Consider the following 14,472-nt stretch of genomic DNA (forward strand, 5'->3'; position numbering starts at 1 on the left):
GCCATGGTGCCGAAGGCCTTGAGGGAGAGATCCCTTAAGCTTCTTGCGGCCCGACATTCGTCTTCGGTCGGCGCGACTCCACGGTGGTCACGGACCAGCAGCAGAAGGAGGTCGCAGCACTGCTCCCGGAGCCCCAAGTCCTCTTCCTTGCATTCAAGGTCATCCGAAGGTAAGAGGCACAAGAAGAAGAAGAAGAAGTCCAAGCGGACTTCGTCTTCGCCACGCCCGTCGGCCGATGAGGTGTCTAGGGAAGGTCGACCTTCCGAGCGCGGTTCTGCGGAGCTGTCGCCAGGGTCGACTCCGCGTCTTCCCCTCTTTCCGAGGACCGGATTGACCCCCGCTCAAATAAGAGTTTTACGAGGCCATGCGTCTCATTTTTTAGCAGGCTGCACCCTCGGGTGGGTCTTCAGGCCCTGCGGGTTCAGCAGGGGCCCCCTTCAGATTCTACGCTGGTGGCTTTGGCCGGTCTCTCACAGCCGGGTCCGACGTCGACGATTCCGCCATCGGCGCCCACTGGTGGCAGCCCCATCCTTTTTCCGAATGATCCAGAGCCGGAGCGACGTCGTATGACGTCGACTCCAACTTCGACTGAGCCAATTCGGCCCAGATCATTGTCTGAGCATTATTTAGATCAGCCAGACCCAGGAGAGGAATGGGAGGGGTCTGAGGACCCTTTAGAATGTGGATTACAACAGGACTGGTATGAGGATCTAGGGGAGGCCAGTGGACTGGACATGTCTCCAGATACTGGTATGCTCTCTCCTCCTAATGTGGCTACGGAGGGGGGTGCTTCTTTCGCTATGGTGGTGCATAGGGCAGCTGAGGTCTTGGACCTAGATTTGCCTACGGTGCCAGTCAGGACGAATATCCTGACAGAAGTGCTTCAGCCGGGGGTGACACCATCAGAGAAGATGTTGCCCTTCAATGAGGCTCTTACAGACGTCCTTCTTGGTACGTGGTCCAAAACCAGCACAGGGGCTCCTGTAAATAAGACGGTTGGCCGCCGCCATAGGCCCATTCCGAGCGACCTTAGTTTCCTGACACAACACCCCACTCCTGAGAGCTTGGCTGTCCAAGCCTCTACTTCCCGTGGTGCCTTCCCTTCCGCTCCCCTGGATAGGGAATCCAAGAGGATGGATCAGCTTGGGAAGAAGATGTTTTCTTCCACCAGCCTGGCATTGAGGTCTGTAAACAGCTCTTGCCTATTGGGCCGGTATTCCCATACTTTATGGATACGGTGGCACAGGTGCTGCCCCAGGTCCCGAAGGGCGTACAGGACACTCTCACCCAGGCTGTCAAGGATGGGAGAGATGCAGCCAAGTTTACAATTTGGTGTGGTTTAGACACGACCGACTCGCTGGGCAGAGCGATTTCATCGTCAGTGGCCTTACGTCGCCACACCTGGGTACGTTCTACTGGTTTCTCAGGGGATGTCCAGTCCAGCTTGATGGACATGCCTTTTGATGGCTCTCGCCTTTTTGGCGAAAAGGCAGACTCCGCACTTGAGAGGTTCAAGGATTCTCGAGCCACGGCCAGATCCTTGGGCCTTTCAGCACCAGCACAACAGCAGTCTGTCTTTCGCCCCTTTCGAGGCGAATCCTGCATTCGCTGGGGTTCACTATAAATGTGCCGAAGTCACACCTGACTCCCTCTCAGAAGCTCACGTTCATCGGAGCTGTTCTGGACACAGTGCAGTATCGGACTTATCCTCCCGAACAGCGGGACCAGGCTATTCAGGTTATGATACCGATGTTTCGGCCTCTATCCTGGATTTCGGTGAGACAGACTCTGAGGCTGTTGGGACTCATGGCTTCCTGCATCCTATTGGTCAAGCATGCCAGATGGCGCATGAGGGCTCTGCAGTGGGACCTGAAGTTCCAATGGGCACAGCATCAGGGAAGTCTTACCGACGTGGTTCAGATCTCGGAGGGGACTGCAAAAGATCTGCAGTGGTGGTTAGTGAACTGCGATTGGGTCAAAGGCAGACTCCTCTCCCTTCCCCAACCAGATCTAACAGTAGTGACATATGTGTCACTTCTGGAATGGGGCGGCCATCTGGGGGAGGTGGAGATCAGAAGTCACTGGTCTCCGGCAGAATCTGGGCTCCACATCAACTTGCCGGAGCTTCGGGCGATCCAGCTAGCATTAAAAGCATTCCTTCCTGTTGTGAAAGGGAAGGTGGTGCAGGTGTTCACGGACAACACTACCGCAATGTGGTACTGCAACAAGCAGGGCAGTGTGGGGTCGTGGACCCTTTGTCAAGAGGCTTTACTTCTCTGGACATGGCTGGAACAGCAGGGCATGACCCTGGTGGTTCAACACCTGGCAGGTTCTCTGAACGCCAGGGCAGACGAGCTCAGCCAAAAATGCTTAGAGGATCACGAATGGTGTCTCCATCCAGAGGTGGCGCAAGGACGCTTTCAGCAGTGGGGAGAGCCTTGTTTAGATCTGTTCGCCTCCGTAGAGAACGTGCAATGTCAGCAGTTTTGCGCGTTGGAGTTTCCAAGGGGGCTATCGCTTGGCGACGCTTTTCGTCGCGAGTGGAGTTCAGACCTCCTGTATGCCTTTCCGCTTATACCACTTTTGCCCAGAGATCTCAAGAAAATCAAGAACGACCGGGCCCAGGTAATCCTAGTGGCTACGGATTGGGCACGGAGAGTTTGGTATCCAGAGCTTCTCAAAATGAGCATCGGTCCTCCAATCAGGCTTCCTCTTCGGGAGGATCTTCTGTCGCAGCAGCAGGGGAAGGTTCTCCACCCGAACCTGTCAACTCTGCACCTTCATGCGTGGAGATTGAGCGGCGACAGTTGATGGTTTATGACCTCCCTCCCGAGGTCTGTGATGTCATTCTGGTAGCCAGGCGTCCCTCTACTAAGTCGATCTACGCCTGCCGTTGGAAACGCTTTGTTTCATATTGTACAGAGAGGTCTATTGATCCTCTTTCTTCTTCTCTGTCTAACATCCTTTTGTTTATATTGTCTCTTGCCCAGCAGGGTTCCTCCTTGGGGACTCTCAAGGGCTATCTTGCAGCCTTATCGGCTTTTCTTCAGTTGCCCGATCAACCATCTCTGTTTAAATCACCTATAGTACAGAGGTTTTTGAAAGGGCTTGTGCATCTGTTCCCGCCTGTGCCTTTCGTTATGCCCCAGTGGGATCTTAATTTGGTTCTTACCTTCCTTATGTGTGCTCCCTTCGAGCCCTTGCATAACTGTCCTCTCCAGCTGCTCACTATTAAAACAGCCTTTTTGGTGGCAATTACATCTGCCAGGAGAGTGAGTGAGCTGCAGGCATTATCTTCAAAGCCACCTTATCTCATGATATATCCTGACAAGGTAGTGTTAAGAACTCGTGCCCCTTTCCTCCCCAAGGTGGTGACCCCTTTCCATCTGGGTCAAAATATCATCCTGCCCGCCTTCTTTGCACCTCTGCATCCCTCTAAGGAAGAGGAGCGTCTCCACAGGCTGGACCCAAAAAGAGCGTTATCGTTCTACCTTGACCTCACTAAAGAATTCCGGGTGGACGACCAACTCTTTGTGGGGTACGTTGGTGCAAAGAAGGGTCAGGCGGTGCAGAAACGATCCATTTCACGCTCGGTCGTTCTCTGTATAAAGATCTGCTACGCTTAGGCAAAGAAGCAGCCTCCCAAGCGCTTGAGAGCTTATTCTACTAGGGGGAAAGCTGCTACCACTGTGTTAGCACGTGGCGTACCGGTGGTGGACATCTGTCAGGCTGCAATGTGGGCTTCTTTGCACACGTTTGCAAAACACTACTGCCTGGATAGCCAGGTCAGAAGATAGGGGCATTTTGCCCGGTCTGTTTTGCAGGACTTCCTAGTGTAAAAATCTCCTTCAGACCCACCGCCAGGGGTTATAGCTTGGGTATCTATTCTAAGGTAAGGAAGCTGCAGCTAGAAGTCTCTATCAGATGAACAAGTTACTTACCTTCGGTGACGAGGTATCTGGTAGACTCTATCTGGCTGCAGATTCCTTACACCCACCCAAGCCTGCGGATATTTTTTTATACAGATATATATATATATATATATATGATTTTGGCATAAAGGCATGAAAGATTTTTTACTTCAAACAGTCAGAGATCAAATCCATAATTGTAGGTTCTTCCATGACTCTGCGCTTCTGGCGTGGGAAGTTGTGGAAAAGAACTGACGTACGCGTGCCGAGACGCATTTATATAGACAACAGTGACATCATAGATGGCTTCAACGATGGTGACGTCGCACGCGGAGCTGGTTGACGCATGTGGATCCGAATTACGCCGCCCGACGGCACGCGCGCAGGGTACTGCTCAGAAAAAACTCCAGATTCGAAGCTGACGCCAGGGAATTCTAAGGTAAGGAATCTGCAGCTAGATAGAGTTTCTACCAGATACCTTGTTACCGAAGGTAAGTAACTTGTTCTGTAGTGATAAGCATTTAGACTATAGCTCTTGTAAATATTTTTATATGATCCATTGAAAGGGTGCACTCTTTTTAATGGACACACATATTGTCTCTCAAAAAGAGTGAATATTTGTCACCATGAAACTGAGTGACTCATTAATTAAAACCTACACTGAATCCAAAGCAGCCTTTGTATGTGGTGATTAACCATTGCACACATTTACTTTTCTTTCAGGTAGCGGGCAACTTGGTGAGAAGACCTGTTTCTTCTTTAGTTCCCTACAATCTGCTTCACAGGACAGGACCCCAACCATCTAGGCCCTCCCACTCCTGCTGCGAATGAGCACTGGATGCCAGTTGTGGCATTTTCACTATTGAAAAGAGCACGGGGTGCATTTTCCTTTCTAGCATTAGGGCACAGGTCACCATTGTTGCGCACCGAATAGGACCCAAGCAATGGAAATGAGGGGGGGTGTAATGCGTGTGTTTGTTTCTTGTCGTTTTTTACACAAAGCAGCAGAAAGGCTGCTTTGGGCATCTGGCTTAGAAATAATGGCCCTATTGAGTGGGCATTGTAAACAGCCTACTTTGCAGAGCTGTAGATATCCTTGGTGCTGTAATTGCATTAGAGGCCCAGGGCATACTTCCTGTGCTAGTATTTCTTTGAGCTTTGGAGCAATGGCCCAAGGGAGGGGAAGAATGAAGCAGAGTAGACAACTTGATTTGGATATCAGAGACGGGATGGTGTGAGATGTGAGCCCATGTTATTAACAAAGGTCAGAGGTGACAGCAAAGCAGTAGCTATCATTAGTAAAACCAGTACATTGACACCTTTGCTTACCAGCCCACTGCATCACAATTATAAATGTTTTACAAAAAGTGGGCATGGGTGATCATTTTCCTTGCTAGCATTAGGGCAGTAGGTGTCATTTTGCAAAAACGGGGCAGCATGCAGGAACTTTTCGTCCTGCTTTCAGAACGAGAGCAGGCTTGTTTTGAGATTGAAGTGATGATCATACATGGTGGGGTAGGAGTGAAAGAAGAGAAGATAGTCTGCTTCTTAGGGCTGCAGCCACCATTAGTGCAGCAGGTGGAGTTTCATTGAGGCCCACAGCACCCTAATTATGGGTAGTAGTGTTTTTGGCCAATTCTGTTCTATTTTGATGTTGCTTTTATTTTTTTTAATAAGTCCTACATTCAGTGTGGATTACGAGCTAGAGAAAAGCACCCCTGAAATGACTGAGATCATCCCTCCCACTCCCCAAATCCTTGCCAATTAGTTTTGGAGTGGGGGCCCAGCTTCACAACATTTTGCTTTGGTGGGGCTCAGAGCGAAAACGTTTCAAGACCTCTGCCTTAAATGTATCTTTCAAATTTGTTTAAAATTGAAGTAAAGCCACTGGAATAATAGCAACTTTGTCCTTCTTGTTCTGAATATCACTATAAATCTAAGCCCTGTTGTAACATGTTTTCTCTCTATAAGGACTGTCATAAGGAACTGTGGCAAGGTGGTAATGTTGGTATTATTTGCTATTAAAATCATTACACAGAATAAGACTAATCCTTGCGTATTTTTGTGTTTTAGTCATTTTTATTGCTGTGCATATAGGTCAGAACAGGGGAGTTCTTGTAAGAGTATATCTATGTATGTCTAGGCAAAATTGAGTGTGTAGGATATTGTGTTTTTTTTATTTATGAATGGCAACTTATACAGTGGACTTGAGCTTGATCTCGCTTAGTAAGAGCTTAAATAAGAACATGGTAATGAAAAAACACATGTAAGTAATCTCCCAAACATTGCAGAGTCTGCTAACGTTATTTTGCTGTCTGTAGGAAACAATGAGGTTCTTGCTTAAGCGAGAAAACAGTGACATTCGCTCTTGAGCAAGTCTGTGCAGAAACAACACACCACCATTTGGGAGAGTAGAAATTTGCTTTGTTAAGGCAGACCAATGAGCCAAACTTCAGATGTCAATACAAACTCTAATAACCTGGCCTCATTAATCCACAAAACATGACCTAACCATATACCACCCTTTAACCTCCCTAGAACCTCCCCAAACACCCAACTAACCACCAATATTGTCCATTCAACTACTCATCCTTCCTCTGAAACCACCATCCTTTAAAACATTCCCAACTTGTGCGCTCCCTCTCCATGCCCTGGTCCTTGGCCATCTTTTTTTACTTCATTGTGACTACTTGCTCCTCCCGCTTTCCGTCTTTGAGTTGAAAACATCCACCTGACGACACTACAACCCTGCCGGACTCCTGGCTCAAAACAGCTTACTATCCTCTAGCCTGTTCTTAAAAACGTATGAAATTCCTGGGCTCCCTAGGAAAACCCTTCTCAACTTCCAACACCAATGATGGAGAGAGGGCGACAAACGCTGACCGCTCACCCACCCAAAGGGTCTAAGGAGCACAAGGGAAGAGTTCCATCCAACTGTGACATAACCTTAACCTACTTTAACCCAACCCACATGCTCTATCCCCCTCTGGCTTGCCCTTGGTTGATCTGGTCACCCAAAAATATGGGGAGGGGGGAAGGAAGATGTCATTAGGATTCCCACTAGGTCCCACTAACCTCCCCTGGTACTCCATTGCCCGACCACTGCATATGCATTGTTTTCGCAAAACCATGTTTTTTTCCTCGTATTTTACCATGTTGTCCAGTGCAGTCATACATCGCTGATAGGACTCCATAAGATTACTTAATTTTAAACCAAAACCATGGAGAGTTTTCACCAGGCTGCTAGTGTCTGCTTGTCTGGTATTTATTCTTTCCATGTGATGTTAACCAGCAGTTCATCAGGGTACACACTTCTTCCAGTGGCTCTCAAGGCTTTACTCGGCTGAGCTTGGGGTAGTTCTCCCTTTAGCGGGTGCTTCTGACTCTCAGAATGCTAAACGTCTTGGAGGGTCTCTGTGCCTCCAGTCCTGCCAAGTGCCATGTATCTTGTATCAGTCTAACACATATGAGTAATGTTCCTGCATCCCCGCAAGGACTGGAGATTATCACTCAAATGTGTGGCACTTGGCAGGACTCCTGGAGACAGCACCAAAGAAAAAGCAAAGCTGAGCGTGTGCGTCAGCTTTGCTGATTGCAGAAAATAGATTTGTAAGATCTTTTTTTTTTTTTACCTAATTATAAATAAAATGTCATGCAGGCCTTGCTCCCTTAGCTTTGATTTGCGTGCACATTTCCCTAGAGACTGGGTCACAGACCCTCTCCTTTTTTGTACAGTTTACTAACTATTGTTGTAAGTGAGTGAGAAGAGCCCAGTGGAGAGCCTTCCACTTCCCCAGGCCTGTGAATCAGTCACCCAGCCTCAAAGCAAAGGTTACCCTGGCCTGGCAAACGTAAACAATATCAGCTCAAGGCATTGGAATACTGGGTGCTTTGATTATCTGGGGCTCTGCGCGGGACCAGCAGGGACCCTTTTAGCAGCTACCAAGGGCACTCATGACCCCCATGCTGATCCTCTATCTCTTACCAAGCAGGGGAAGGGTGAGATGGGAGCGGAATAGGTGGAATAGCAGATGAACATGATGCCTTAAAGCTTTGGGTAATGAATGTGTGTAGCCTTTCTTGATTAACACTGATTAACGCCTTAAACCCATACAGCTGACGTCAATAAGACTTCTCAACTTTCCCAAGTCCATACTTAAGTAAGTTGGCCAATCCAGGTTTGCACTTTACATTCTGTGACCTGTAGTATTGTTTACCCCATTATAAAATCAGGACTGAAACTCCCAGAGTACAAGGGAAAGAACTAATACCAGATAAGGAATGGATTTGGGAAACTAGACCCTTCTGGTTATGGACTGCTGAGGGCCACAAACACAGACCATATACAGAATCAGTGTTTCAGGAGCTGAATAAGAGGCAGTGCGTGTTTTTATAAAGTGCAAAAGCTGCATTCCTAAAATGATTTTCAGCACTCTTACTAATTTACATATAATATGAATCAATTGTAAAATAAATCACATGCCCTAGTATGATATTTAAGGGATGCGGTGACGGAAATTAAAGCCCTTGAAAACTCCCCAAACATTTATGATGTAGGGCGAGGGCTGGGCGCAGGAATTGTATGGACTGCCCATAAATACACACAGTTCACAGAACCAGCTACTGCTCACTTTATTGTTTCAGTAGTATGCACGAGAGACTCAGAAAAAGATCATTGCATTGTAACGCAGTATGTGTCCCTATACTGCAGAATGGAAACAAAATATCACCCAGCCCTGTCAAGCCAATCACGTGAGCATCTCCTGGCAAAAAAACGTTGGATTTGTGCTTAATGCATTAAGCTGCCATACCAGAGGGAGTCACAGTGTGTGGTCCAGTTAAGCCTGGGTGAGCTCCATCCAGCAAGAGGCACTCTGTTATCCCATGTGTTTAGTTCATATCCTATCTCATATTCAAAGTACCTGGCGAGTTCACTATAGTTCTGCCTGAGAATGAGTAACTTTAAAAATGTGCACAGCGCCTGGTTTAAGGGCAGTTCATACTATACCATTACATTCCGCTGAAAGAGCAATTTCAGAAATGTAACTAGTTATTCGCAATGAAGTGTCACACATGGTGGGTTTGAATGTCACACAGAGCCACTGAAAACACGGAAATGTCACAAATAAGCAACCATAAAACGTGTCGGCTATGTGCCTCGCTTCAAACTCCCACCGAGCGTCAGGAAGACACCCCTGCGGGGTAGATTTCTGCACGCCGGCGCGCAGAGCAGTGCCGAGCATTGGCGGGGGCCTGCTGCGTCTAACATTGCTGCGCCACCGGCCTTCCTGGTCACCAGCCGCGCGGCCCGCCCATGGGCACTCCAGGGAGGGAGGGAAGGTGTAGCTATAGGGCAGGAAGCAGCAGCCCCCCAAGTAAAACTGCAGAAGGCAAATGGAACACCACCCTTTTCATTACGTTCCTGGTGGGGGATTGCGTGTGTTGTAACAGGCCTATTGATTCGACAGTTACTCATTTAGGAGGCCGACACAGCATGGCACGTGTAGGAACATTGCCAGACGCACACTCGCAGTGTGAATTGTGAGATACATAAATACTCGAGCAAATACAATATCGGCTGTGAAAACAAAGGAATCATGTTTCACAGGCAGCGTTAATATGGTAATTGCTTGTCTTTTCACTGTGGTTTGGAAAAATGTCTTTAAAAAGGCGCAATATTTATCCGTCACATTGATGTTCCTCTTTTCTCCCCACAGGAGTCGCGAGCCAGGCAGGAGAGCATCGCTGTTTTGAAAGCGCGGAGTTTGCGCATGCCACTGCAGCTGCCTTGGGTACCAGGAGTCGGTCGGATAGAGATGCTGTCTCTCAGCCTAGCTCTCCTCGCTGTCGTCGTCGCCGCCTTCGTAGTGACTACAACCTTGTGAAAAAAACACAGGGCCGATTGGCGTATTCAAGGGAGAGGAACCATAACTTTCTCAGAAACCGATGTAAACACTGACAAACCTTAGTTTTTACAGACATTGGGCAAGGCACAAGTACCTATTTAGATCATCTGGTGCGTTTTTAGTGCGAGTGTGTAGTTTTTTGTTTTTAATTAAAGAGCAGATTTGCTTTTTTTTCTTTTAACCTTTCGTGTGCATTTTATTTTATTGCTCCTATTTATAAGAAGTTTTCGTATTACTCCAATCATTCTTAAATGCTTCTCACTTTTTGGTGAGAGATCCATTAATTTAAGAATGATTTGGACAACATCTCTTATGGTAAGAGTAAGTCCAACTATGTCTGATTACACCCACTACAGGAAGCGGAAAACTGAACACTGCCCCTGTTTTTCATGCATTTTAAATGGGTCAGAATTCCCGGTACACTGTCACTCTGTTTTTTCGTTTTGCATATATTGTACTCCATGCATACAGTGAATAATGCCTGGCTTGGGAAGACTTTAGAGAGAAGAGCCTCCCCAATAACATGTCAGTTAGGAAGAAAATATATTTTTGTAAAATGTATTGTGTTGCATTTTGTTTTCTGAAGGAGTTAAGTTGTTTTCCCGTAAACATGAACTGAAAACTTGATCACCAATTAAAATCTTTGGTAAAGCAGTTTGGTATCTGTTTTCATTGTATGAAACAATATGTGATTGTTGGTTCTTTTGTTATTTCCCTGGGACCGTGACTACAGAATCATTAAACTGTTCAATTTAAACATACGTAAATATGCTACGATACACACTTTTGGCTTCTTACCGTTCTCTTACATGAAGGCAGAGAATGGTTACATGAACATAATTTCTGTAGGCATTTTAGTTTGTTTGATTTATGTATTCTTGCACGATTGCAATGAAAATGTTTCCTTTTAGATGTTAGAGCAACACCCTCTCGAACACACACAACCTGTTTTTTCTTTCCGAGGAAGAAAAAGGAATGCGGTCTTTGTTCCACTGGTCTTGTTGGTTGGATATAGGCATAAGTCTGACCCACAGCTTTGTGTGGTGTATTGGAGGGCGGTTTGTTGTGAAACTTGTTTGTTACTGTGGTGCCACTTAATCCCACCTACTATATTACCTTCTGCTAAAGATTATATATTACTTAGAAGACTCCTACATTATATTCCTCTAGACTGTTTGTTCTAGTTCTTTCCCTTTGCTTTGGAGGTATCTTGCCATATAGTGGCAGGACTAGAAACGTTTGTAAATTAAGGCAAGCTTTGCACACTAACATGCATTTATCATACACAACATATCCTCTTTCCTGTAAATTTACACTCACTTATCTGTTTACTTTTTCTGTGGGGCTGTGTGGATTGGATTCTGTTTTTCCCAAAGGCAGCGAAATCCAAACATGGTGAATTGGCCTTGATAGCCTTTTGATTTTTTAAAAATCAGTTTTTCTGATTACTGCCTTCATCATACATTACCTTCAGTACCTTATGCATCTCTACTCTGGGTTTAAGTCATGGACATCCTGTACCAAGTGTGTGCAGTCGTCCCAACTTAACCTCTACATCCATGCATGTGAAACTGTCACCTGGTGCATATCTGTGCTAAGCCTTCTCTGACTGTTACGATGTGTCTCTGGAACCGCCTGTCTTCCATGCTGTGATGGAGGGTCTGATACCACAGGAAACCTTGGATTTCATCACTGGGAAGTAGAATCAGAGTAAAGGGTCTCATCCACATGGCGCCATGCAGGGAGTTGTTTCTGCTACTGACGTGGCGAGGCAACCCACCAGAAAGTCTCCCCCTCCTATGTGGCGATCACATTTTTCAGTCCTCAGGCAGTTGTGGATGTAATTATAAAAACGTAACAATATCTGGTTACAAGACCACATCACCCCCAGACAACTTTTTTCCACCAGCTCCAGTTCTCAAGTTCCAGGGAAAGAGTGTCAAACGCCTGATAGCCGATTGGCCATTCAGGGACCAAAGCCTCACTAGTTCTGAAAAGGTAATTGCATTATTCAGCTGTGCCACATCCTTGTCTTGCTACAGAGGTCCCAAGTAGTTCTACACTGTAGAATTGAGTCAAATTCTTCTCAGTGCGGTGCTGTGAGCTGCTTGGTCTGAGAGATTGAGTAAGTCTCTGGGCATGGGTGAAGGGAATAAGCCTCATTTCACTCATGAGAGTTGCACTCAGGAGTTGACCTTGCACTTCTCGTGGAAATTATTTTTTGCAGTTTTCACCTGTCAAGGGAGATCCACCTTCTGATTCCAACTTGCCCTGATCAAGCTGGCAGCCTCAACCAGCTTGCTAGAGCTCATTTGGCCTTAAAAAACGAGTGCTACTTTTTCTGTCCCTCATCAGGCCTTCTCCTTGCATGCTTTGGGGACTTGAACTCTGATACATAGTAGAGTCACAGTGACTAAGAAGACCTCCATCCAACCAGTTATCAAAAGGCCCTCATGGCCAAGGTGCTTGCAACACTGTCCATTAAGGCCTTCCCAGGAAAAAGAGCCCATCTTTGCTCTTATGCCAGCCACGCTGTGAACCTTAAGTCTTTAAGGAGGCTTGCGAGAGCATGAGGAATCCTTTTCCTCAGGTGGCAAAGTCCTTGGACAAAATGTACTGAACTCCCACAGACGACATTGATTTGTTCCCGGGATCCCACTAGCAGACTCTGTTCTGGTGGTGATCACTTCCCAGAAGAGCAAAGCACCATCTTCCCAATTGGAAAGGCAGGTAAATGGTTGGAACATATTTGTATTTTGTATTTATAAAGCGCATTCCGGCTGAGGCATCGAAGTGCTCAGAAGGGAGAAATATGTGCCAAAGGCAAGGGGAAAGTTCTAAAACAAAATTAACGCGGGAAGAGCCAAGTTTTAACTAACCTCCTAAAGGCCAAACATTTTTGTTCCTCCCTGATGAACAGGGGAGTGAATTCCAGCATTTGGCTGCAGCTACCGTAAATGCCTTGTCACCCTATTTAGCCTTGCAGGTGCGGGGGACCTGAATCCGGAACGCTCCCATGAAATGTTGTTGCCGATTAGGTCTGTACCAGCATAACCAAGATGATAAATATTTAGAACTGCTTCTATATGCCGCCTTATAAGTCAAGCATAAGGTTTTAAAGCTAATGCGTTTAGCCACCGGTAGCCAATGCAATTGTTTGAGGCTGCTGCTGGCTGAAGCAGTGTGAGGAAGATTTAGTATAGCACGGGCAGCAGTATTCTAAATTAACTGAAGCTTCTTCAGTGATGCCTTATCCAGGTTAAGCATCAGAGCATTACAATAATCTAAGTTAGACATTACCAATGCTAGGCTCACTGTGACTCTCCACTCCCTTTGTAAATAAGGGAAAATCTTTTTCAGCATCTTCAATGTCCAAAAGCTGGTTTTAACAATGTGATTAATATGCGACTTGACAGAGAGACAGTTGTCAAAAGTGACACCCAAATTTTTAGTGGCAGCAATAGGAGCCGGGGGAGCTCCACAATCTATCGGCCACCAACGAGAATTCCACAGTTCCTTTCCAGATCCAAAGCATAGAATTTCGGTTTTGTCGCCATTTAGTTTAAGCAAGTTTAAACCCATCCACCTGTTGACTTCTCGCTTACATTTATTAAAGCGGTCTGCCACTTCCTCCCAGTTCTTATAAACTGGGATGATCAGTTGTGTATCATCAGCATAGGAAGTCGGCATAAAGCCAAAAGTGCGGATAAGTCTGGCTAAAGGTGCGACATACGGATTGAATAGAGTGGGGCTAAGTGATGAGCCTTGGGGGACACCACAAGGTAAATGATATGCAGGGGACTTAGTCACCACAGCTCACCGTAATCGGTCTATCTTTCAGGAAGGATTCCCAAGTCTTCAAGGCAACGTCTCAAATCCCTGCTTGATATAAGCGGGATATTGCAGGAAAGTGCATCGATCTAGCAATCTTCCTTTGAAACCAGCCACTGCCAGCACCATCATAGGGTGCACAGGCCAAAGCTGTTTGTCCTAAGTGGATCTACAGGAAGCATACTACCTAGTACCATACCTGGAGATTCTACCACTGTATAGATGGAAAACCATTACTACCAGTATAGTATATTTACATGTTTACATTTGATCTCCGTGCTTACACTCAGGATTTCAACAAGCTCTTGGCATGGTTTTTTACCTTTCTGCTGCAGCAAAAGGTTGACTGCTACCACTCTCTGCACTATGGCCTCATTCATGTAGCTTCAAGAGAAGGCTGAGCCTAGCTTAAGCCCGACCTTCAGGACATTTTAGAACTTCGGCTATCTTGAAGTACCCCAGATCCGCCTTGGTGCGATTCAGGAAGAGCCAGGTCAAAGTAATCCTGGATTCCGGTATGGCAAAGGTCTTTCCTCTGCCAGGGAAGGTAATAATCTCATGCCAAATGGTTCATCACTTCATGAGCAACGAGTTCTGGGCAGACTGGTGGATTCTGGGACTACACACATTTTGCATACGGACAGTAACGCATGCCGAGCTCCACATCTGATAGAACACTGGTATATCAAAATGACAAGTGAAAGCCCCAGTCTGTTTCCGACCTTATGATGGTGGCTACTTCTTCCCATCGTTTTGGTGGGATGCTTCTTCTACATGACCTACCCTATTTCACCATCACCACTGACATATCAGAGTAGGGGTAG

General features: G+C 46.5%; 1 protein-coding gene across 1 annotated transcript in view; it reads left to right on the forward strand.

The window, feature by feature from the left end:
- CDKAL1 (CDK5 regulatory subunit associated protein 1 like 1) overlaps window positions 1-10,471 on the forward strand; it is a 1,931,537-nt gene extending 1,921,066 nt beyond the window's left edge. The window contains exon 15 of the mRNA XM_069218767.1: window positions 9,629-10,471. Coding sequence (XP_069074868.1) covers window positions 9,629-9,796 — 168 coding nt within the window. The 3' untranslated portion in view covers window positions 9,797-10,471. The remainder of the gene's footprint in view (window positions 1-9,628) is intronic.
- Window positions 10,472-14,472: the final 4,001 nt, after the last annotated feature.

This window comes from Pleurodeles waltl, chromosome 2_1 (assembly GCF_031143425.1).
Source record: "Pleurodeles waltl isolate 20211129_DDA chromosome 2_1, aPleWal1.hap1.20221129, whole genome shotgun sequence".
NCBI classification, from domain to species: domain Eukaryota; kingdom Metazoa; phylum Chordata; class Amphibia; order Caudata; family Salamandridae; genus Pleurodeles; species Pleurodeles waltl.